Source organism: Rhinocladiella mackenziei, assembly GCF_000835555.1.
Source record: "Rhinocladiella mackenziei CBS 650.93 unplaced genomic scaffold supercont1.11, whole genome shotgun sequence".
Taxonomy (NCBI): Eukaryota; Fungi; Ascomycota; class Eurotiomycetes; order Chaetothyriales; family Herpotrichiellaceae; genus Rhinocladiella; species Rhinocladiella mackenziei.
In genome coordinates this window covers 8,383-32,887 of record NW_013550594.1, presented here as the reverse complement: position 1 = coordinate 32,887, position 24,505 = coordinate 8,383, and the positions used below count along the sequence as shown (strand labels likewise).

The following is a 24,505-nucleotide window of genomic DNA, read 5'->3' as shown; positions in this document are numbered from 1 at the left end:
GAGCGGGGTATGAACAGTTATAATCACGCTGCTCATTCGCCAGCCAGGGATCGGCATCACTCGAGAAGCGAGTCGCCTTTTGCCTCCTCTCAAAGTTCCGGATGGGTATTCCTCAGCACTTGTCGCATGGTCAGTGGTGCAGCTGTCAGATCCTGAGTCTGGGCATGCGATATGCTCCTCGTTAAATAGATGCCGTGGGATCCTTCTCTCATCTTTCCCTTTCCCAAACGGACAATCAACCATCATCCTAGGCAACCCATCATGAGCGACAAAGAAGTCAAATATGTCGACGCCGGGGCCGCGTTCGACGACAGCAACAATACATATTCCGATCTCCAACCAGGACAAGTCTCTGACAATGCCGACAAACTTCAGCGTCGCCTCAACAACCGCCAAATTCAGCTCATCGCCATCGGAGGTTCTATCGGAACCGCTCTTTTCGTCAGTATTGGCGGTGGTTTGGTAAGAGGCGGACCGCTGAGCTTGTTTCTTGCGTACACCATTTACAGCTGCCTTCTGGGCCTGGTCAACAACTGTATGGCCGAGATGTCTACCTTTCACCCTGTCAGCGGTGGATTCATCCGAATGGCCGGAAAATGGGTTGACGACGCATTCGGCTTCATGGCTGGATGGAACTTCTTCTTTTACGAAGCGCTGTTGATCCCTTTCGAGATTACTGCTTTGAACCTGGTTCTGTCTTTTTGGCGGGATAATATCCCCACTGCTGCCGTATGCGCTGCTTGCATCGTGCTCTATGCGTGAGATTTTCCCAAGGCGACTCTTCCCATGGCGACCAGCAACTAAACGTTATATCTAGTCTTTTAAATATCCTAGCGGTCAGAGCGTACGGTGAAGCCGAGTTCTGGCTTTCCGGAGGCAAAGTCATTTTGATTATGATTCTATTCTCCTTTACGTTTGTCACCATGGTCGGTGGAAATCCGAAACACGATGCCTACGGCTTTCGGTATTGGAATAACCCTGGGCCAATGGCTGAATATCATACAACTGGCGACCTGGGTCGTTTCGAAGGATTCCTAGCTGCTCTCTGGTCCGCCTCATTCACGGTGGTAGGTCCAGAATATATCGCCATGGTGGCTGCCGAAGCCAAACGCCCTCGCATCTACATCAAGAGAGCGTTCAAGACAGTCTATTGGCGGTTCGGCATTTTCTTTATTTGCGGCGCCCTTTGCGTCGGGATCGTTGTACCCTACAACGATCCCACCCTTGTTGGTATTGTTAGTGGCGAACAGTCGGGCGGCGGTACAGCCGCCGCTTCACCATATGTCATCGCCATGAACAATCTCGGGGTCAGCGTTCTGCCCCATGTCACCAACGCGCTCATGCTCACCAGTATATTTTCGGCTGGAAATACCTACACCTACTGTGCAACTCGCAGCTTATATGGCCTGGCTCTCGAAGGGAGAGCTCCACACCTCTTGACCAAATGTACTCGAAATGGTGTCCCTATCTGGTCCTTTTGTGTCGTCATGTTGTTCCCACTCCTATCGTTCCTGCAGGTTTCGAATGGCTCTTCTCAGGTTTTGACATGGCTCATCAACTTAATCACGGCTGGTGGAATTATCGATTTTATCGTCATGTGCGTGACGTACATATTCTTCTATCGTGCCTGTATCGCACAAGGTGTCGACCGCAAAACATTTCCCTACACTGGATGGTTTCAGCCATACTGCGGATATATCGGGCTCACCGGAATGTTACTTGTTGTCTTCTTCTATGGATACTCCAGCTTTACGCCTTGGGACGTCGGGACCTTCTTCTCCTACTACACCATGGTCATATTGGCCCCTATCCTCTACTTCGGTTGGAAGATTATCAAACGCACCAGAATTATCCGTCCATCCGAGGCAGACCTCGTCTGGGAGCGCCCAATTGTTGATGCATACGAAGCCTCTTTCTTATCACCTCCCGTTGGCTTTTGGACGGAAATGATCCAACTGGTTGGCATTAAGCGAAACAAGAGGGATGATAGACGACACAGTTCGATATAACTCAAGGAGCATTAGATGCGACCACTTGGAGAATGGTGAAATGAAAAATACCATGCGACATTGACGATAATTCGAGATCACGTAGATGAGATTGGCACCACGACCACCACTTTGAAGAATAGCTTTACTCCAGGTATCTTAGATCTGACTTAATTGACTTGGCGGGAACTACGCGGGCCGTCGGGACGATGAAGAGGCAGCATCGTGTGAAGCAGGCGGAATCGGAAATGCGGCAGGGAGACAAGACTTTTGCTTCGACTTCTACTTCCCCGCAGCTTTCGAACAACGATCATTCTTTCCGACAAGCGACTGGCTATTATTTACCCTTCTATATTCATCTCGTCCACTGGACCTTATGAGTAGTCCTTTCGAGGTCATTTACTTCTCCATAGTCGCAGCTCTTATGCTGGTCGATTCGAAAGAACTTTCTTGATATCGCAGCGCCGAGTTTGTCTCCATGTCACCTATCGACGAGGAAAATCCGTTATCACTGCTGCTTCACCATCTGCGAGGTAGTTCGAAGAACTGCATCGAACCCGTCTTTGAGATGGATGATGTTCTCTGCAATGTAATGTGGACCCAAGAACTTTGGTTTGAAGCCTTGCACTTCATGGGGTGGAAGCGAAATCAATAACCTGCTGTACGAGTTAGAATCAACTGACGTCTTCATACTTTTTCAAGGTTAAGAGGCTTAATGGATCCGGGACGACATCTTTCCAGCCTGTGAGCGGAAGCTTTTCGAGTCTTTCCCCCCACTTTTTCGAAGCTCCAAAACAGATCAATATGATTATCTGTTGAGAGTCGCGACGCAAGAAGTATCCACTTCTACATGGGTTCGATGGCTTTGCGCAAGAAACGAAACCAAGAGCCTTATCAAAGTCAGCTTCGTACCAGAAATTGGCCGAGTGGTCTTCCAACACTGAACCCTTCCCCATAACCCCTTTCAAGCCCAAAGGAGTAGGCCACGCCCTGGACTCCTCAGAAATAAAAGCAGTGGGCATTGAAGAAAGCTGAAATAGTGCCCTGAGAGGCTTGAATGCACAGGAAATAGGATAATCCAAAGGTGCAAATCTGCGGAGTCCGGTAAGCAATTGGTTTCCGTGATTTCATGCGCGTTCCATACATTAGTCGGCATCAAAGGGCTTGAGTTCTTGCAGGATCCGGAATAGACGCGCATCCAGGTTGCAGCAGACTTAATTCTCCTACACTTGATGAACGAATATCAAGCTTCGCCAGAGATGCCATATAGACCTGGAGCAGATTGAAAGATGTTGAAGAATTCCATCTTATAATCTTGAGCAGACATTGGATATCTAGAGGTCTCTAGAAGCTCCGCAAATGTTGCCTGCGGCAGCAATATTATATTCTCAGCGACACGTGGTCGACAATCCTATACAGAGTCCGGGGCTGTTCCTAGGGCTGTCCTCGTGCGCCTTTGGTAGGGCCAGCCTTATCCATGGAAGTTCACCAATCGTCTCCCAACAGTGCTGGAAACATGGGTGGCGGCCAATCGATATCTATCCTTGCTCCTCATCAGACCTTGGTGCCATGCGTCGACAATCCACGCAATAGCCCAGCCTCATTGCAAACAGTCCCCTTGGAAACCGATATATTGAGATCACAATGCCTTCGGCTGCGAAGGATATAGGAACATGAGCCCCTGAGTAGGATGGCCCCGTTTTATCCAAGAGAGAGATGGTACGGCTGTCTGCATTGACGGCATAGATGAAGTCAAGTATTACAGACAGCTTAACAGGTCATTCTCTCTCTCTTCTTTCGTAACTCGAACTCGTGTCACGTCTGTCATGATGCTTTGAGTGGTCCTGAGAAGACGGTGAACGCTTTTCCAACCTCCACTGTGCAATACGGCTGACCAATCATATCAGGATCAAAGCGGACAACATGGATGCAGTCGCCTTCCAGAAGGGTCCAAAAGCGCTGTGCAGAATTCCCAGCTAGAGTACACCCACGCAAGCGGGTTGCTTCTCATAAGACGCTTCTCAGCTAATACGTCCTCTGTCGGAGTCTCGACCCAGGATCTTCGGCACACGAGACCAGTTCACCGGTATCTGCTACCAATAAACCCCCTCTGGCTACTGACGCCATGGCGGCTCATGATTACCTGAAGGGTCTCGTATAACTGCAGCCGATAGTCCAGACAGTCAGGCAGCTTCTAATTCCACATGTCCGACAGCAGTGCAGATCCCAAACCGTAAGGGAGCATCTACTTTCTCCACCTCAGTGACCGTTATTGAATATTACTAACTTCGGACGAGACGAATCGTCCCAGCTTGCAATAATGCATTTTTCCAACCATTTCCCTGGCCGCAGCCACACTTGACGCGTGAGAACAAAGCAGGCCAATATCCCGATGACGCCATAACACAGGCACGCCTGAAGATGAAAGAACTATCAATGCAAGAGTATTCCGTTTCTCCATGAATAAGAGCAATGCTAGACCCGTCACAGGCCTACCACATAATCAGCTCTCAAATCCCACTGGCCCTGCCGCCTCCAATTTCCGAAGAAAAAAATGCGTTTGGCTGTGCACCCCTCATGCAAGGTGCAGCTACAATGATTACCAGAGAAGGACTTGGTTCACGTTGACAGACTTCCATGAGCGGCGTCCAACGAATTCGGCACCAAACAGGATCGAGCTGACATCCAAGTCGTTGGTGCATCTCAAAAGGAGCTCAACACTTCGAATTATCCTGTTCCAGTTGCTGTATGATCCCCTCAAGTCCGAATCGGCTCCTCTGACTATAGAACAGAAACGTCGTTGCATGCACCAGAAGGGCTACAGATATCTTTTCTCTCACAGAACCATCTTCCGTTGGGAGTCATTCCATAGCTACCAGCGGCCCGGTCTTGCCTATACCTCTGGCCAAACTTGCTGATATTAAGGTGCGGTCAGAAGAATTTATATCGGCATCGAAGAGGATAGGTTCATTGCTCAAGGCTGTCTTCTCGGCAGGGTGATGGTCCAATGCATTGACGAACTGTATGACAGTGCGGCATATTCGGCCTGGCGTTGAGCATTCGTACGCATCACGGTACCCTATGCTATCCGTGTGGCACACTGGCCTAAGAATACGGCTTCCATAGACGTAAAACAATGGTCAGAAATAACTGGGCGATGCTGGTGTTGAAGTGGTTATTACCATGCGTCTTACTCACGATCATGGTAAGTAGCTCCAGAGACTCCTGTAATCAGGATGGGTTGATTGCTTAATGCCTAGATGTTGAAACCTGGAGGTCCTTCTCCCCTTTTCCGATATGGTAGCCTTTCATACAAATACTGGGGCTGCCCGCGACGCTCTAGAGATATGGCTGGGGCTCGGCCTCTATCCACGATTGATTCGCTTTCTCTACGACAGTGATGGTAGCGGTAATGGAATCCACCATTATGAAGTCAAGAAGTGGCTCGAGCGCCACAACTTGATCGATCACGACTTGAAATTCGCGTCAGTGGCATACAACTCAACTCAATTTGCAGACACTGCAGAAGATATTAAGACATTGCATCCTATTAACCGAGAAGCTGCTAGAGATGCCAATGCCCTGCCTGCTGGGTAGGATCAGCGTATACGTCCGAGAATAAGCGTGAGCTAGAAGACGTCTTTCGCATCATCGATGTGATCCGAGCTGCATATTCGGTGGTCATTGCTATTAAACCACAGCCTGGAAGACAGCGCCCTTGTCCGCATGATGAGTTGCTTAAAGACTGGGGTTGGAGGATGTGGGCTTTACCCGAAGCTCTGTTTGCTCCCAATGACAGGGCCCTTCGGATTAATAACGCTCGCAAAGGATGCCCTGAATTCGTCAAAAAACTGCCGAAGAAGGATCTCGCAAAGATTGTGTGGAGCGACACCAGTCTGACAAGGCCGCTTTCGACCATTACGAAGGCAGTCTTACTCTCAGCTGTCTTGAGCTCGCCATTTTGGTACTGAGTTCTTAAAATCCTGAGGGTTAACTATGGTACAATGCTGCGGATATGTGCAATGTGAATCTTCGGGATATCTAATCTACTGGCCAAATTGCCAGTGTTTGTGGTGATGATACTGGACTGACTTCGGATTTCCAGCCTTAGGCTCATATTCATGATCGATGTTTGGCTATATATCATTCGCGCACTTGGAGTTTTTCTTCGGCCGATCCCCCCCATACCTGGCCAGAGCCCTCTACGGCGGCAAGCCACGGAATATCTTACCATACTTTCTCGGATTTGAAGGGTACCTTGGTATTGCGACCATCGAAACAAACATCTATGGGCACCATGCCGGCCGCTTGTCCTGGAGTGTGGCTGGCAGCCACCTAAGTCGCCACATAATGAATGAGCACGGAGAGTGCATCGGCGAAGATCCTACAAGTGATGGGCTGGTTGCAGACATGGTCATACGTGCCGAATACAGCAAATACGGGGAACCCAAGGTCTCCACACTGGTAGAAACGTTCAACGGCATCATCACGTTATACATAGCCGTCCGACCCGCCATTGCTGCTTATTCTGTCCAGGAGAGCGGCATGCAGCGAGCTGCCATGATGTCGCTGGACTGGAAGACGTCGATCTCCACCGTGAGACCGTTTTGACGATGCCTACGTTATGTTGGAGAGGGCGTGGTAGGTTGAAATGGTCCAGATTGATTTGAAAAGACCTTTGGAGCGTATTCTCTGGAGATGCTCGGTATGAACTTGGAGGATGGATGCTGGAATGCGAAATGGGTTCCTAAACTTTAGCGATGTCATCTTTGGGGTTAGAGATTCATTTTCTCCGCGGTTGGATCATTTTTCTTGCGTTTTGAATTCCTCACGACCCTGACAGGGGTACTCATCAGACCTATGAATTCAGTGTTTTATTCTCTTTTCTGTTCTTCACCATCGTCGCTGCACCATCCTTCAACATGCTATTCGGAGTACTCCAAATCATAAGCAAGCGTGTCATCGCAAATCGCTTCTCGAACAGATTGTACCCTACCAAAGTCGATCAGTCCCCCGGCAAGGAAGAAGCGAGAGACGATGGTGAAAAGGATAAGACATCAAACTTGAACATACTCCAAATGAGCCGGATGCTCAGCATAGACTTTGACATCGTCCGCCTTCTCTAGAATAGCAATCAAGCCCATATTGAATCCTTTACCACGGTGCGCCGTCGATAGGAGCGGAGTGTTCGCGTCCAATTTTAGCAGACCCGGGATCTTGCCAACCATCCCTTTAGCCATCGTTGTGAAGTTGGAGATCTGAGCGGGCGTAACGCCAGGCTTGAGTTTGAATAACACTTATGTTTTCGTCAGTATCGGACCGATCTTTAATGGTGAAACCGGGCGCTGACCAACGTGGTAGATGGGCATGGTGTTAGTGATCTGCTAGAAACTTGGTAATCACGATGACGGGAATAATAGCGGTGGTCAGTAAATATAGTAGAGAAAGATGCAACGATGGTCCTGGTGATTTCTAGGGTACGAATGCTGGATGATCTTTGATCTGAAAGATCGAGATGGCCTCATTCATACCCATTGGCATGATGCTACCGTATGTTTCGGCGTTGGGCGTGTTCCCCCCCCTCATACTACGGAGTAGCTGCTATCTCCGCATTGAAAGAAATGACTGAGATTCGCTCATCTCACCGAGGAACATTGCAGAGCAAAGAAAGTCATAAGGACGATGATTGACACCGGAATCAAGGCTAAAGAATCGATGGGAAAGACGAATCAGCTTTCAAGCCAGGGAAGGCTTCTCATGCATCCCCCGGGAACTGCTTTGGCAGAGCTACGCTGCGACGTGTGGGCGCGTCTATGAAACACGAACTGAAAGACTTTACCTGATGACTGACCAAGTTCGAGAATGGAAGAAATGACGAGTTGCCATGAGAACTCTAGTTTCCGGGGTTCGGACTAACTCAGCGCGTTATGCGGGCGAGTCAGCTTTTTATGACTCCGTCCAGCTGATATGGGTCCAAAAAGTTATCTCTGGCTCTCAAACAGAGGGCGCGAAGAGCTCTCAGCTCTCGTATCTCCAATAGCCAGATTGTATGGAGCCGAGCTTTCGTTGTCCCGCGGGCCCTAACCAGAGCGAGGGTAATTGTGTTCTTGTTCTTATTCTTGTTCTTAACTCAAATTCGCTCCGCGGTTCTTGAGAAGCGGGCTGATATCTATAACTCTTTCGATCGTTATGAGAAGCCTGGGAAAGGAGTCGGTTACAACGCTTCGCTCGCGTCCTTTTCGCAACATCAAAATCATTTCGACCAAATTTCCGGAACTAGTTCCACAAATATCTGTGGACCACAAATATGCTCTACTTGGGCAGCAAGCTCGATACCCGTAAGGCTAATCACTTCTATCAGTCCCCATCAAATCTCGGGTGCAATCCAGACGTACATCTTCTGACATCGATCCTTTCTTTCAGCGGTTCCCACCGACATCTCAATCTGGAGCTGGCTCTTTGACCAGGCGCTGCCGACCAGCAAATTCAATCGCGATCAGACAGCTGGCTTTCGAGACGCCAAGTCGCAGGAATTCTTGCCCTTCGCCGAGGTCAAATCCCTCGCGACATATTTGTCCACAGCAATCGCGCAACGGTATGACATCAAGACAGGCAGCCATGTGACGATCTTCTGCAGCAATAGTATCTGGTACCCGGTTGTGACGTTTTCGACGGTGCGCCTTGGTGCGATCGTCACGGGGTCGTCGCCCGAGTATGGGCTCGAGGAGATGATGTATATTCTCAAAGCGAGTGAGAGTGATCTGGTCTGCGCGGACAGTGAGTCTTGGGATGTGGTTTGGAAGGCGGCGGAGAAGGTTGGCTTGGGCAAGAGCAAAGTTGTGTTCATTGGTAGTGCTTCTGGGGTCAGAGCGCATCAGGACAAGGTGACGATCCAAGATTTGATTCGCGAAGGGAAAGAGAAGGGGAAAAATGGGCAGGTCAAGAGCTGGGAACCCGCGAACGGTCAGAGTAATGCGGAAGTGCCGGCCTATTTGAGCTTTACGAGTGGGACGACGAGTTTGCCGAAGGGAGTATGTCATGAGATCTTCGTTATGATGAATGCCATCGATAGCGGTGGAATGTGTTGACGCTAATGAGTTGTCAGGTCATGATCTCCCACCACAACGTGATAGCACAGATCATGCAGATGCGATCATTGACGGCGGCGGATTGTCCGAAGGTCATGCTAGGAGTGTTGCCGCTGTATCACAGTAAGTTGCGAGCCTTCTCCTTCCAAAACAAGAGTTCGAAGCGTCGATCTAGTTACCGGGATTGTCCAAATCCTCCAGCTGCCGCTCGCGTTAAACCAAGAAGTGGTGATGATGGCGAAATTCAACATGCAAGAAATGCTCGATGTGATTGTCAAGTACAAGTGTGATGAATTGTGGCTTGTTCCTCGTAAGTTGTCTGGAAGAACCCTGCAGGAAATGCTCCGTTCCCAACTGCATCCTAACAAATTTCATACTTCAAGCTCTCTTAATTCGTCTAGTCAATGATCCTGTGGCAGCGGGATACGATCTTCGGTTCGTGAAACAATTCAATACCGGAGCTGCGCCGCTTGCGAAAGAAATTATCGATAAGCTGGCCAAGCGATTCTCTCATATCCGGATAAGACAAGCATGGGGAATGACCGAAAGCACATCTGCCTTGACATTGACACCGCCGTCGGACCAGACCTATGATAAGGCTCATACCGTAGGCAAAGTGGTGCCAGAAACGGTGATCAAGATCATCGATCCGGAATATGAGGGCGAGGGAGAAAGAATTCTCGGTGTTGGTGAGAGCGGCGAGGTTCTCGCCAAAGGTCCGCAAGTAACCATGGGGTATTACAACAGACCAGATGCCACGGCCGAAACGTATGACCAAGACGGATTCCTGCATACCGGGGATATTGGCTTCATGGACCAAAACGGGTTTCTGATGATCCACGACCGGTTGAAGGAGATGATCAAAGTCAAAGGCGTTGGCGTTGCCCCTGCTGAACTCGAAGACCTCCTCTTGGGCCATCCACTAGTTGCTGACGCTGCAGTTATTGGGATACCAGATGACTATGCCGGAGAGGTACCGAAAGCATTCGTCGTGCTGGTCGATCCATCCAAGTCCGGCGCTGAAACTTCCAAAGAGCTGCTGGAATTTGTGAAGCAGAAGAAATCTAGACCAAAGTGGTTGGCGGGAGGAATTGAGTTTGTAGAGATGGTGCCCAAGAGCGCGAGCGGGAAGGTGCTTCGGAGGGTCTTGAGGGATCAAGAGAAACAACGAACCAAACAGAACAAGGGTAAATTGTGAGTGGGCAATCGGATTGGAAGAGAGGTATCTGGTTGGCCTTTCGATCGCTGGATTTCGTCGACGCGTTTGAGGCTACATACCTATGGCTCAGACGAAACCTCCTTCGCCATATCCAACGTCTTCTAAAGCCCATGAGGAATCATTAACCTGAGTCTGATAACATTCGCGTGGTGGAGTTTTGTTCTGTGGCTGTAGCTAGAGGGTCGATCATGCCCACACCCGCAACAAGGATCTGCCATACAGTCCCCAAGGAGTGCTTGTGCGTCGAAATAGAGAACGCGCAGAGAAAGCAGGCGTTCTTGATAGACCTGGGGACGGCGAAGTAGAAGGAAGTTGCAATCGTAATAGGAATATCTTTCGCGGGCGTATTTATAATCGTCCCAGTCAGGCAATTTCCGTCGACAACATAGGGTAAAAAGGCCATCCTTTCCGGTCTACTCCACGAAGCGTCCGAGAGTTGCATCTCTGGTCCTGCACAGAGAAACAATCACCGGTGCTCTCTTTTGTCTTGTTGCTGCCAGAGCAAGTGTATACATTTTGATACACGTTCGCCATTTCGGCCGATTCTCTATGCTAATCTTCATCATCGTCTTGCACAATACAGAGAGAGTCTATCCAGACTGTGACGGCATCCTGAAATGTCTGCAGGAGTAGCCACCATGGTATATCTGCTGACCAGATTGGAAGACTGTCGCGGGTTATCTTCAAAGGCTGGACTAGCTGGCCCCAACAATGGCTCAAGCACAGGTACCGTCCTGCGTCGCAGTCAACCTGGCTGATCTATCTGACTGATGCAAGGAGAATGGATAGACATCGGCCTGACAGAAACTGGCCTCTAATGAAGTGTCACTCGGTGTTGTGAGTGACTTGCGTATATGATTCCAAGATGTTGATTGGCCTGGAATCTCTTGCAGTCTCGGGTGTTAGGGCTTTCCCTGATATCCAGGCTAGAAGCAGTCTTGAGACTACGGCTGTGCTTCGGGCTGAGTTCGGGCTGTGGTTTAAGCAGCGTGATGCCCTAATTAAGAGGGCTGAAGCATACTTTGACCATGTTCGCTGCTCATCTTTCTAACCCACCGCGCCGCCCTGGCCCGGTCATATCGGCCCTCGGCTCCGGACCGTCGCCTGGAGAGCCCCGAGCCTCGAGCGACCGGGGTAGTCCTAAGCCTCATCTCTGCCTGCCTCGGCTCATTTCGTAGTCTAGGCGATAAAAGAAGTTGCATACCAGGAAGAATGAATATCTCAAGCAGGATCACCCAGGAGCTGGAAGGGTGGACAATGAAATCGACATAGCCACCTGTCGAATAAGGTCTGCACTGGTAAATGATCTGACAAGTGAACAACCAATCGTACGAAGGAACCTACCTATTGTTGTTGTACCAAGAATACTGTGACGGTTTATGGAAAAGGGATACATCCCAAGTTATCCCGGTTTGACAATCTGCGGACTCACTTCGCGTCGTGTTCCAAGCGATCCTCTACAACGTTTTACGTCATCCGAGGAGAAAATGTCCTATCTATCGCCCGACTATGTCGGTTCGAGCGGTATGAGTGGAACCACCGTTGCTGCCTCCGAGGGAGAACTGCACCGTGGTCTGGTCGTGCAAGACTTTTTTCACGCGCGGCGAATTTTCCCATCTACTTCCCTGGGACTTCTTCTTTTTCCTGACAGGCCATCAACATTGGGTCACCGGCAACGCTGCAACAATAGCTGAACGACCGAGATTTACCCTTATGGACAGATGTCCATTTAGTATCCTGTTGTGTACGATCTCGAATGTGACTGCAGCGGTAGTATTGTTTTCAGCAATCCCATAAAAGGTACTTGCCGTCAGGAATCCACAGTAAGCAGTGGTAAAAGACCCCTCAGCAAGCAGGAGAAAGACCTTTTGAGACGACAAGGCACGGTAGCCCTTCATCCCGTCAAATCTCGAATGATAGTGGTATACTGTTTCAGACGCTTGAGTGGTAACAAAGGAGACCGGCTTTCCATTCCATCTAACTTCGAAGACGGTGGTTCACTGTTTCAAGGTCTGTTGAGTGGTGACAGGGAAGACGGGCTTTCCATTCCGTGAAACCCTCGAAAGACGGGAAGTTCAGTGTTTCAAGATACTTCAGACCGGGATATGGTATTGCCGGGACCCTTTTGATTTTTACCGTTGGGAGCTCGGGTCCTTTCTCGGGCTTCGAGAACTGTGTGAGGCAAAGGGATCACTATCGTTCGCGGAGTACTGTGACGTTGTGGTGTGGACAAAGTTGCGCCGGTTGGCATTTTCGACCCTTCGATCGATGATCATTTGTGCTGGAAAGGTTTGATGGAGAACATGCCGTGGCCTTCAAAGTCCGTCTGTGAATCCCCAAAGGATTTCGAACAATAGCCGTCTTGTGCAGGAGAAAGGTTTCGGCAATCCAGGGGCTGGTCGGCATGCCGATTGGAGCCGGGGTCCAACGTCCTTACGGCAGGGCACTCGTGTTGCATCAATCCGTGCCCAACGTATGTTTGCTCGACGTCGATCGGAGTTGCGCATATTTTGCGCAATACACACACCAAAGCCACCGCCAACGATTCGATGGATGTCCAGTGCTCTGAAACCTTTGCAGCCGTTCAGAACACCTTTTCGGACGATGTCACATCGGCCTCCCTTTTCTGGTTCCAAACCTCCAATTTAACTTTCCGAACGTCGCATCAGATCTTCGCTTCCCCAAACACTATCATGCCAACGTCGGGATAGTTTGATTACACTCATTACGTTAGAGACAGACCTAGGCAGATAAAGAATCATGCAAACAACAACAACAACAAGAAGAAGGCCATGATTTAAGTTAACACTAGATCCAAAACGGGCTGACATAATGATGTAGACACGAAGACAGAAGGGAAACGCAAAAGGCGACAACGGAATTGGCAATCGTGGGAGGACAAGGATCACGGCATGACAGTCGACAATACCGACGAAGCATCGAGGGATAATATTTGCCGAAATGACCGCTCACAACACTGCCGAAGCATTGATGGTGTCGGACAGCCGCGTTCTGCTAGTGAAGAACGGTATGAAGCCGAGCACGTACGATATCTTTGCCGCTCGAAAATCGAGCCCAGGCGTCAATATCTCATTGGCATTCTGGGAAACTTCAACTGTCGCTCCCTCTCGGTCCTCGAAGGAGTCCTAGAACTCAATATAGAACTGATGCCAGGAACCGGAAACCGTCTCTCTCATATGTATTACACAAGAAGGGCATCAAAGAAGCGATCTTGATTAGAGGTTACTACCGACTTGTAGTATTATAATTCGATCTGCAGCTCTAATCACTATCGATTGTAGTGCTACAACACGGCCTACTAATAATAAAACTTTGGCATCTTCAGTTTTTAGGCTGCCGCCTGGTCGTAGCTCCCTGCTTCCTCACTCCCACTCCTCATATCTCTACTTGAAATGCTCCTCACACCGGAATCCCGCCATCCTGGTTTCTCCTGTGCAACGACAGATGACTTCCATTCGACCACACACTGGATCGACCCATCCTCCACCCAATGAGATGTTCCGGTGGAGAAGCCTGAAGGATAGCTTTTGTTGCGCTTACTACTGTTACACTATAGCACTAGGGCAAGTAGAGGACTCTCTTTTGGTTACAGGGCTTGTACTCTACACGACCCTCGCAGGATCACGATTCCGCCCTGCCACTGCTTCCGATATTGTATCCTGGCTCTTTCTCTCCCCTTCGCCTTCCGTTCTGTTCTGGCCGTCCGCATAACCTTCTGTTATGACGATATCCGTCGTCACCAGCACATCGCGATCAGAGACAATGACCTCCTTGCTCTCATTGATTGTGCCGATCCCGGGTTTGCGAGTGGTCAATTCCAACCACCCCTGTTCTTCCTTCTTGCCTCCCCAATAGGCTCGAGATTGAACCTGTGAATGGTTCATCCCCTCGGTGGCAGAACGGTCCATGATGTTGAAGCCGCCGTAGCCGTTGGGCCGGGAGGCCTGAACGGATGTTTTCTTGATGATGCCCAATTTCTGGAAAAGCCGTTCGATGAGCGGGCGGATGGGTGGGACGCAGCCAACAATGACGATGATCCAAGCCTCGGTCGATGCCCAGATCAGCAGAGGGGTGAGGGCGTCTAACCAGAGAGAAACTCAGTGTGTGGTGATCAGGAGCGCGGATGCGATGTGCTGCACCCCTTTCCTTCCAGGAGGTCCCGGGTACTTACAAGTTGTGTCGGTGGTTTGCGTGAGTCGCTGTAGTTCATAGGTCTTGATAGCGGAGCATGCCGCTGCACTGATCGCAATATCAGTCAGCAACGTCAGGCAAAGACAAAAGCTGATGTCCGGTATGCTTACATCCACCCCATTCCCATCAGTATGCATAACGCAACCTTTAGTCGCAACTTCATCTGCAGCTTTGCAAGGAACGTCATGGGGTACAAGGCCAAGGCAGCGTCGGAAAAAGAGTTGAAGCCTGGTACACACCGCATTGAGACTCGTGAACGAGCTTTCGATCCTTGATATTAACTCACTGGCTTGGAAGTAGGAGTAGTTTTGATTGACCTCTCGACCAGGGTCGCAAGACCCAGGAAGGGCATCGTTCCATAACTTCTGCGCCGGCCTGCACTGGCCTAGGATCGTGCCGAGTACAGTCACATTTACGGCGATTATGAGGCCCGACAGAATCCAGAGAAACCACGGCTTTCCCGTGTGGGAACCTCGAATCTGGGCGAGAAAAGCCACGATGGCCAATTTTCCGATGCAACTTGAGGCGATGGCGAGTAGTTGATACACCCAAGCCCATTTCAACGACACCACAATCTCATGAGGTGCCAGCCCTGAGATGTGACGTCCCATACCGGCGTCGACGGACAGCTGGAGGAAGATCTGAGCGCTGATTTGGGTGGCATGCAAGACGTCAGCAAGTTGTTCTAAGGATTCTTAGGCTCGCCTACCACTGTGAGTGACGCCAATGCAAAATCCCATCGAAAGCGATGGATTAGTGTCCAGTTGTTGATGAAACGAAGGGTATAGAAGAGGGCGCCGAGGAAGGTCTCCGCCCAAGTGATCCCCAATAGCACGGGCTGGGAATCTGTTGCCCTCGCCATCACGGTTTGTTATCAGAGATGCCGCAAGCCTGAAGAGGGCGCAAGTACGGTACAAAGGGAGGCCCAACACGACGTTGAGAGACGGTAAAGGGATATTTTTACCACTTGACTGGCCCTCAGTATAATGTACTCTCATTTCAATTCCGTGCCAGCGCGAAGACTGACTCTGGGAAAGGGCAAGTGTAGTTCCCCTGAGTGCATCACTATACCGGACAAGCTTCAACGGGGGATTGATGTGCCCCTGTAACAAGAACGTAAATCCAAACACACGACACGCCAGGATTCTAGGGACCGATGTGGTCGCCCGAACCTGCACAATCAGATCGTGGTTTCGGGCATGGTACAATGTTAATGTCCGGAAGTAGAGACCTATGGGCGATTTCCTTCGACACGGAAGAATTCCCACTCAACTGTCGCCTCATTTTTCTGTCCATCCGGCCGCCGTACTACGTAAATTTGGCTGATAGTTTCATGCAAGGTTCATCTAGTGCGTAACGCATCAGCAAGGGTATTCTGAGAAGGACCACGGGAAATCCTTGCGATCAGGTCTTGCTATTTTTCTCTTGTCCGGGGTAGGTGGAGGACCTTCCTTGACTGGCACGGGGAGGGTCCGAAGTTGGTGGCTTCAAAACAAGATGAACCTGTGTCAACCAATGGAAGTGTTGAATAGACGATATTGAATGCTCTATCTAACTAGCCGTAAGTACTCTGTGTATATAGGTAGACTCGTCGCTGCTACCTTAGGAGTATCAGCCCCATAATTCGGGAGATTTCATAGGTAAACCTCTTAGATTTTAGGAGTAACTCTTCCTCGATTATTGTTCCCATGAATTGAGAGAATATCGCTCCTGGCGGGGCTGATATTGGCGAGAAGGTCTCGCTTATTTAACTGATCACAGCTGGGAATACTTGCCAGGTTGCTATTGGCTAACAATTACGATCGGCCAAGAGAACGGGACTATTGGCAAGCCTCTCATCCGGGTACCAGTCAACAAGCGAGTTATGCCCAACTGTCGCAATTGTTCTCACTAAGCTTGAGGCACAGCTTGGGAGAAGCTATGCGGGGTCAGTGGTGTGATGGTCGTAGGCTATGCCCTTACTTTTTCGCGTATGCTGTGACAAACCTTGTTATTTTTGCCTGCATGTTTCTTTGCCCGATAGACCCTTGACGGCGCATGGGAAGGGAAATCAGTTTTCGCGATTTTTACGCTGATGGCTTGGAGCGACAGCATGCACAGCGCCCAGAACATTAGCTCTATTGGAGAAAAACAAAACGCCATCCACGCTGGCGGGGCTGCAGTCCGGGGGAGTTGTTCACGCTATTGCGGCTGACCCATGGGGAGCTAGAATCGCGGAAAGGTTCCCCCCAAGGCCAGTCGTGAATAGCGTGGAGTCTCGGCAGAGCATTGCAGTCCGGATTGACGGTTGATTCGCTTCCTGCGCCAAAGACTCCAGGGTTCTTCTGGTCTAAGAAAGCTAGAAGAACCTTTCCGAAGCCGCTATTGAAGCCACGAATCAAGCCTAGTCCAGGGCCTTATCGGAGCTAGACGTCCGTGCGAAGCGCCTCTGGCCCTCGGCTCTCGAGTTTGTCATGAAACAGGAACTGACACAATTAGTGGCTGAAGCATGATTACCTCTACTAACCAAGTCATACAGCGCCCCTAGCTGTAGCCAATTGCGGTAGAATATTACGACTTTAACTGTTTGCCTTCGAGCGCTAAGGAAAGCCGTCTCAAAGACGAGAAGTAGAAAAGCAAGACAACCCTTGTAGCAAGTGGGTTTAACAGATTTTTGACCGTCCGCTCGTATATTCCTTTCTCTTTGTATGGGCCGCCTGGTCCGGAACACGTTATTTTTCCACAAAGCAAAAAATGACGATGCTCGCGTGGCCCCTGAAAACCGTGGCATTACGCCACGTTCGCTGCGCGCATGAGGTCTTTCTGCTGGAGCCAGAGCCTAATTCGCTTGCCCCGAAGGTAGAACAGGATGCAGACCAGGTAGACAACGACGTTGATGCTTGCCACCGTCATGAAGACCGTCAAGACGCCATTCGAGTCGATGAAGTTGTTGATCTCCCACGTCCAGATCCAAGCGATCAGCGACTTTAGCGAGGCAATAGTCACCATAATCTCGACGGACAACTATGGGACGATCAGCTCGAGGTTCCAAAGTGTGGAGAGAATGCTCACTTACCCCTTGGTGACAATCGAGGGCGTAGTTCATACCCAAGGTAGCCCCCATTTGACTCCCTACAGACAAGACACCAGCGCCCACAATGGGTACAGCCCAATGAGTGTGATGTTCGTACGAGAGACTGAACCACAGGGCTCCAAAAAAAGTGAATGCGGCGGCGACGAAGCAAGTCAGAAGGCGCATTTCCGGCTCCCGGATGCCTTGATTCCGCTTCGTAGCCCAGTTTGCAATCTGGTCGCCCATTTTCCCCGAGAAGTAGACTCCAAAGAGCGAGCCAACGAATGGAGACAGGAAGAAGAGTCCCTGCGCATTCGAGTCGAATAGGTATGGGGGCGGGGAGAAAAGCTGCGCAACAATAGCTCCCAGAATAACATTCCAGCTGAGCGCGAGTCCGTAAATGCAGCAGGACCAGAGGACGGTCGGGTACGCCAGAAGCACAAAGGGACGGAGAAAGGTATGCAGAAGATTGACCTTTGGATCTCCCTTGCTCCAGAACTTGAGCTCTTGGACAAAGGTCTTCTTCGGAACGGGGCTTTCGACCTCAACTTCCGAAACCTGCGACCTTTCCCCTTTTCCGGCATCTTGGAGAATTGACACGATCTTCGGTCGAGGTCCGGTGAATTTCGTTTCGGGCATGAAAAAGATCATGCAGATGACATTGGCACCAATAAACATGGCCACGATGAAGAAAGCCCAATTCATCCCGAGACCTTGGATGATGAAGGCAGAAAACATGGGCCCAAGTTCGTTGCCGCCAAGCACAGAAAGGCCATATATAGAGACGAGCTCCCCCCGGTTGTGTAGAAAGAAGATGTCGGTGATGGTACTTGGAACAATGGACTCGATTGGCGCTTCCCATGCGCCTAGAAAGGCGCGCCCGGTGATGAAGACCTTGTAATTCCTCGTCGAGGCGATCCCTAGCCACACGCACGCCATGGCCATGAGGAAGTTGGAGAAGAGGTAGACGGGTCGGCGACCATATTTGACCGCAAAAGGCATCCAGACGATGTTGAACACGCCCTGGCAGACAAGAGTGGCCCCGTTTGCGTAGGTCATCTCCTGCAAAGTCTTGCCGAAGAAGGTGGACAGCTGAATCATCCCTACAGGCCGTTAGCCAAATCAAAAATGAAGCTTCATGGATGAGAGCAGTTACCGGCCGCCATTATCGGCCCTGTGATGGAGCCCATGAACGAATACCAACAAGCATTGAAGAAGGTCAGAGACTTCTTCGTGTCATGCCAACTCAGGGGATCATTGGGGTTAGTGGCAGAGGGTTGAGGAACCAGCAGAACACGAGAGTCCCCTTTCTTGACATGCTTCAGCTGGTGAAGTTGATCTGAAATGGCTCCATGCTTGCTGAGATCGTCGAACAGTATCTCGGTGCCAGGAGTAGTGTCCAAATAGGCTGATATCTGATCTTCAGTCTCTCGATTCTCGAGGGGTTGTGTCATGGTAAGCAATGTCAAACCTTCCACGTTTTGTGATGCTGCAAGAGAAGGAGTTGAAAGAGCAATGCAGTCACCAGGACAAGACGGGCTTGAAGAGAAAGTCGAGACAAACGAAGCCGAGATGCCCGTGGCGCATCTCTTACCTGGACCCGTGTGAACTTTAGGAAGCTTTTCTCATGCCTGTCCCTGCCGGGGACGGTCGAACTTGAAACAACCTGGCAAGATTCCCTACTAGTCTAAAGCAATATACATTAGCCACAAGCATGTCGAGGAGGGGGGCGGCCGGCGGGTGAGGTAGCATGTGGTCCCCCGAGGTGAGGAGTGACCTATCAAAAGCACCCATTTGAGCGCCCTCCACATCACCCGAGCTGCCCAAGCTACCAGTTGATGAGTTCCGTGGAGGGCGGGTTGGCTGCATTAGTTCAATTTCGTTTGCATCAAGGTCCGTAGAACCTAAAGTACATTTTGACAAAGCAACGCCCCTGTCCAGGGTACATTGATGGGGACAGGCCATCCGATTTCAGCCATACACATCTGATTTTCCAGAAGTTAATGAAGTTGTAATTGGTATTTAGTTCTGGAAGCATTTCCTAAGTCGTCCCCTGAATCGCTATCCACTTTCGACCGATGTATTTTGAGGCACACTAAGTCGAAAACTCTCTAGAAGAGGACTCAATGAGAGTGTGTGGTCGTTGAGGGAGAGAGGGAGGGAGGGAGATTCGAGCTGCTGCTTGGGGCAGTGGTCTGTCCGCCTCCACGAGGTAACAGGTATTTCGTTCAGTTCCCAATGCGCCAATAGGAACTAACCTAATTCGGCAGTTCTTCCTGTATTTCGCCCAGGATCCACCGTAACTTTATTCTGACCAGTCAAAGGGCTCCATTTGTCTTCGCGTTTATTTTTTATAGAAATCGATGTTGACGCCATCACTGCTATGAAACTGGTAGCAACTCGAGATGTATTGAATGCTCTGTTCTCTATCTACTTGTCGAAGTACTAAGGCTTTTATAGACATGCGAATACTACGTCGTTACGTAGAGCAACCATCAGTAACGTCGTGTTTCAGCGGTGGGGCCTATCCATAGTAGCCCTTTGTTCAACAATACTGTTGTATCCAGGGTAATATTCGCTAGTACGGCACTAAACCACGTGACTATCCACGTGATCAGGTCTGAACGCCTGGAACTCTAAGGAAGGGGATTGCCTAAAAGCAACCCAGAACTTAGGGGTTCCTGGACTGGCAAGTTGGGCCGTCCTAGGCATGTGATAGGCACCTTCTAGCTGAGCGACCCCTATCAACACACCTGGAAGCTATTCTGTTTACCTGCCAAGACCTTCAGGTGTACTAACGAAAATTACCCTGGCTACCACAGTATATGATGTGGCTGAGTCGTGAAGTCGTCGCCTCGTGGATTTTGACACGAATGCAAGAAATGGGTTGACGCGCCTGCGACGCGAACGCAATACGCTAACAAAATTTCCCGTATTGACCCAGGCCTCCCTCTCGTGAGTACCCGGAACGGATCAACTCTCTTCCGAGAGAGGTCTGGGCAACAATGGAAGAGCATTAGCGAAGCAAAACGAGGAAGGTGGGGCGGAGCGCTCCGATTGGCTGGGACAATCGCAACTCCCGGGCCGCGATTGTCCCAGCCGATCAGAGCGCGTAGTTTAGGTGGGGTATCAATCTTGATATCCATTTAAGAGGCAGAAAGTTATATCGATAACGTGATCCACTCCCTCGCGCGCTTTTCGATGACCGCACGAGAAAAATCCTCAACTACACAACCACAACAATTCAAATCAATTGAAACTACTTAGAATTAGATCAGACATTTCTTCATCCTCTTGGCAGGTCTTTGAATAATGTCCGGGCTTGCCGCACTTGCCACAGCATCGTTGAGTGACCTCGGCCTGCTTACTACCACCACTATTCTCACGCCTTTTCAACTCTAACTGCTTATTTATATCTCTTCGGGCTATCTGGTCCTGTACAGCAAGTGCTCCTCCAAGACGTACGCGTGTCTTTTTGCTCTGAGGCGTTTGCTAAGTGCGGTGTTCGCCTTCTAGAGAGAGCGTACCTGGTCCGTTAAGAGCGTGACCGAGTGAGCTAATATTTGCGTCCCTTTCGCCAGCTGGTCGACAGCATTAAAAATTGGTGTGGGTGAACTTGCTTGATGACCTGCAATTCGACCTTTAATAAATCCCGACTGTAAGATAGCTTCTGCCGGGTTATGTGGCTTCTGAGAGACCTAATAGTCCATAGTCGTGAAAGGGGCCTCGATGGGTGTTCATAATTCCGACCCACCCAGGCCAATCGGCAGGAACCACATTCTGATCACATGTTAGATCTCACAGTACATGACCTCCCAAAAGTAGTGGCCTAAAAGCGGCATCAATCTATCCCAACTTAGCCAGACCCATAGCCCGAGCCGATTTTGGAGGGTAGGAATGCAAGAATGGCCACCACAGAAAAAGGTGGACACATTCATGAACCGTCCTTTTCCCGCATTGAACCAAATCGACCACTACGAGTCCAGCGAGCCGCTCAGCTCAAAAGACCATGGTCACGTGTAGGCACCATGAAGCGCCCATCTCAGCGCCAATCGAATATCACCACCCAAGGTTCAGCCGCACCCAGACCTCACCCGCGTAACAGCTAGATTCGACGTTCAGCCTAACTGCGCATTTTACAACATGCTTCTACAGTACTTCGCTCATCCCGAAACCGCCAGCCGTGGCTCAAATCTGAGCCCTTCCATGGCATCAGATCCACCGGAGCTTGAGAGTTCCATGATTTCTACCTCCCCCCGACACTAGATCGTGCCTCTATTGCGATCATCAGCCTAATCGCCATCGCAAACTCACCATCCAAATCCGCCAACCCCCCTGGACGATGCCTCCTCTACCGATGGAAGAGTACCAGGTGGGCTGGGTGTGTGCCCTCCCCAAAGAGCTGACCGCCGCCCGAGCCATGCTGGATGAAGAACATGAACAATACAAGAGTCAAGTGGCCCACGATAACAACAGCTATGTGCTGGGACGGATCCATGGTCACAATGTTGTGATTGCATGCCTACCTGCAGGAGTGTACGGTACGGTCTCGGTGGCGACCGTGGCCAATAACATGTTGAGGACGTTTCCCGCAATCCGGTTCGGTCTCATGGTGGGCATTGGAGGTGGGATCCCAAACTCAAACAAGGGCGTGGACATCAGACTAGGCGATGTGGTGGTCAGTCAACCTGATGGTACGCATGGTGGCGTAGTGCAATACGACCTCCGAAAGAATCTAGGCGACGGTGTGTTTGAGCGTAAGAGCGTTTTGCGACCGCCTCCGACGCTCCTCCTGACCGCACTCGCCAACCTCCAATCACAACACCAAATATATGGCAATCGGATCTCGGAGACTCTTTCCGCAATGATCCAGCGATTACCACGATTGGCCAAGGTAGGATATGTGCATCCTGGTCCCGAGAAAGATATATTATTTTGTAGCAATGTCGAAGGCCATCAAAGAGGGGACAATTGTACCCAATGCCAGAACGGGGTCATCGACCGAAAGCCTCGTGAAGATCAAAGTCCGGAGGTCCACTACGGGGTCATTGCTTCAGGAAACGAATTGATGAAGAATGTTGTCGAAAGGGATCGGCTGGGCCGGGAATTTGGCGCCAAGTGCGTTGAAATGGAGGCAGCTGGATTGATGAATGATTTTCCCTGCATTGTCGTGCGAGGGATCTGCGACTATGCCGATTCTCATAAGAACGATGTATGGCAGGAATATGCGGCGGTCACCGCAGCGGGGTTGGCCAAAGAATTGCTGTCGATTGTTAAGCCAGCAGATGTGACCATTGTCAAACAGGCTACAGAGGTGATGAGTAAGTCCGATGAATAATCTCCTTGAGGTAGTTAGACTATTGTATTATTCTGAATCGATTAAGAACTTTGACCGCATTATATATTGACTTCCTTATATGGACAGAAATACTAATGGATGATTAGAATATAACCGCGGTCTCAACCTCTATGATGCTCCTGATATGAGCGAGGGTCTTTTCATTGGTCGAGAGACAGAGATTCAACAGATGGAATCGATCTTGCAGCCTCAGTCAGACACACTCGGTTTAAGCAGAAAGGCGCTCGTTCTCGGCGGCATGGGTGGGATCGGCAAGACTCAATTGGCTATCACTTATGCCAAACGACATCGGACCTGCTATACGTCCATCTTCTGGCTGAATGCCACCTCTGAGGTCAGCCTTAAGACGAGCTTGCGGAACGTAGCCTATCGAGCGTTGCCTCCAGAGACTATTAACAAGCTTAACGATGAGCAGATTTATATCTATGTCTCCAACTGGCTCTCTGAGCACGAAAACACTCGATGGCTGCTTATATTCGACAACTACGACGATCCCGATCAATATCAGCTCCAGAAATACTACCCATTCGTCGCCCACGGCTCAGTCATCGTGACCACTCGACAGCCGGGTCGAGTTAACGGAGAAAAGGTTAGAGTTCGATCTATGAGCAAGGAAGACGAAAGCCTTCGCATTTTGGCCACTCGGTCAAGACGAGGCAATGTGGAATCCGGTAGGGAAACCTTGTTCACACCTTGTTCACGGGCTGGACGTCTATATCTAACCGCTCGTAGACCCGGATGCTCGACAACTGGCCCAGAGACTGGACGGACATCCCTTAGCTCTGGCCACGGCTGGAGCCTTTTTGAGCCAGTCTTCTGTCAGCTTTGGCCAGTATCTCTGGCAATATGAAGCCAAGTGGAAAGTGATTGACTCTATGGAGGAGTTATCCGACTATCCTTCGCGCACACTTTATAGTACGTGGAATTTATCGTTCATGGGAGTGGAACAACAGAATCCGCGAGCAGCGCATCTCTTACAATTCCTGGCGTATTTGGACCACCAGGATATCTGGTTCGAACTCTTGCATGGCGGCCAACGAGAAGATCAACCTGCGTGGTTTACCGAACTAGCGGGCGATGAGTTTATGTTTGAGGACGCCATGCGCGTACTCGTCCGATACTGCCTCGTGGAGACGCATCATCAGACTGGGTCATATAGTCTTCACACGTGTGTGCACGACTGGACGTTGGACGGGTTGAACCATCAGATTGACGCGAGGCGATACTGGCTGGCGTTTGACTGTGTTGCCAGCCATGTTAGTGCGGACGACTGGGAGCATCTGTCTGCGATTCGATATCAGCGGTTCGTTGGGCATGCTAAGCGGCTGGTGCACGGCCGGTTTCATGTCGCAGCACGCCAACAGAACTTCGTAAGAAGTCGATTAAAGTCAATGATGGACTTAGCAGAGCTCCTTCGGCGGCGAGTGCAGTACGATGCAGCCGAGCAAATGTACTCGCGGGCGCTGGCCGGGTACGAGAAGGCGCTGGGCGGGGACCACACGTCGACCCTCAACACCGTCAACCATCTCGGCCTTCTATACTTTGACCAAGGCAAACTGGGCGAGGCGGAGGAGATGTACTCACGAG

General features: G+C 50.3%; 8 protein-coding genes across 8 annotated transcripts; 5 read left to right on the top strand and 3 right to left on the bottom strand.

Moving 5' to 3' along the window:
- Positions 1 to 261: 261 nt before the first annotated feature.
- Positions 262 to 2,009, top strand: Z518_11016 (uncharacterized protein; the record flags this gene model as incomplete). The annotated part of the gene is made up of 2 exons (XM_013411286.1): positions 262 to 758; positions 818 to 2,009. 2 exons carry the CDS (start codon positions 262 to 264, stop codon positions 2,007 to 2,009), a joined length of 1,689 nt encoding a protein of 562 aa, XP_013266740.1.
- A 3,276-nt stretch (positions 2,010 to 5,285) lies between these two features.
- Positions 5,286 to 5,585, top strand: Z518_11015 (uncharacterized protein; the record flags this gene model as incomplete). The annotated part of the gene is made up of 1 exon (XM_013411285.1): positions 5,286 to 5,585. The coding sequence occupies one exon, from the start codon at positions 5,286 to 5,288 to the stop codon at positions 5,583 to 5,585; it is 300 nt and encodes a 99-aa protein (XP_013266739.1).
- Positions 5,586 to 6,338: 753 nt separating this feature from the next.
- On the top strand, positions 6,339 to 6,599 carry Z518_11014 (uncharacterized protein; the record flags this gene model as incomplete). Its single annotated transcript, XM_013411284.1, has 1 exon — positions 6,339 to 6,599. The coding sequence occupies one exon, from the start codon at positions 6,339 to 6,341 to the stop codon at positions 6,597 to 6,599; it is 261 nt and encodes an 86-aa protein (XP_013266738.1).
- Positions 6,600 to 6,913: 314 nt separating this feature from the next.
- Z518_11013 (uncharacterized protein) lies at positions 6,914 to 7,357 on the bottom strand (the record flags this gene model as incomplete). Its single annotated transcript, XM_013411283.1, has 3 exons — positions 6,914 to 6,980; positions 7,062 to 7,284; positions 7,339 to 7,357. 3 exons carry the CDS (start codon positions 7,355 to 7,357, stop codon positions 6,914 to 6,916), a joined length of 309 nt encoding a protein of 102 aa, XP_013266737.1.
- Positions 7,358 to 8,295: 938 nt separating this feature from the next.
- On the top strand, positions 8,296 to 10,274 carry Z518_11012 (uncharacterized protein; the record flags this gene model as incomplete). The annotated part of the gene is made up of 5 exons (XM_013411282.1): positions 8,296 to 8,326; positions 8,412 to 9,019; positions 9,094 to 9,199; positions 9,252 to 9,386; positions 9,460 to 10,274. The coding sequence occupies 5 exons, from the start codon at positions 8,296 to 8,298 to the stop codon at positions 10,272 to 10,274; spliced, it is 1,695 nt and encodes a 564-aa protein (XP_013266736.1).
- Positions 10,275 to 13,918: 3,644 nt separating this feature from the next.
- On the bottom strand, positions 13,919 to 15,369 carry Z518_11011 (uncharacterized protein; the record flags this gene model as incomplete). The annotated part of the gene is made up of 5 exons (XM_013411281.1): positions 13,919 to 14,397; positions 14,488 to 14,555; positions 14,618 to 14,735; positions 14,794 to 15,148; positions 15,217 to 15,369. 5 exons carry the CDS (start codon positions 15,367 to 15,369, stop codon positions 13,919 to 13,921), a joined length of 1,173 nt encoding a protein of 390 aa, XP_013266735.1.
- Positions 15,370 to 17,276: 1,907 nt separating this feature from the next.
- Positions 17,277 to 19,013, bottom strand: Z518_11010 (uncharacterized protein; the record flags this gene model as incomplete). Its single annotated transcript, XM_013411280.1, has 3 exons — positions 17,277 to 17,510; positions 17,563 to 18,662; positions 18,716 to 19,013. The coding sequence occupies 3 exons, from the start codon at positions 19,011 to 19,013 to the stop codon at positions 17,277 to 17,279; spliced, it is 1,632 nt and encodes a 543-aa protein (XP_013266734.1).
- A 2,888-nt stretch (positions 19,014 to 21,901) lies between these two features.
- Z518_11009 (uncharacterized protein) lies at positions 21,902 to 24,464 on the top strand (the record flags this gene model as incomplete). The annotated part of the gene is made up of 4 exons (XM_013411279.1): positions 21,902 to 22,880; positions 23,005 to 23,589; positions 23,651 to 24,221; positions 24,272 to 24,464. 4 exons carry the CDS (start codon positions 21,902 to 21,904, stop codon positions 24,462 to 24,464), a joined length of 2,328 nt encoding a protein of 775 aa, XP_013266733.1.
- Positions 24,465 to 24,505: the final 41 nt, after the last annotated feature.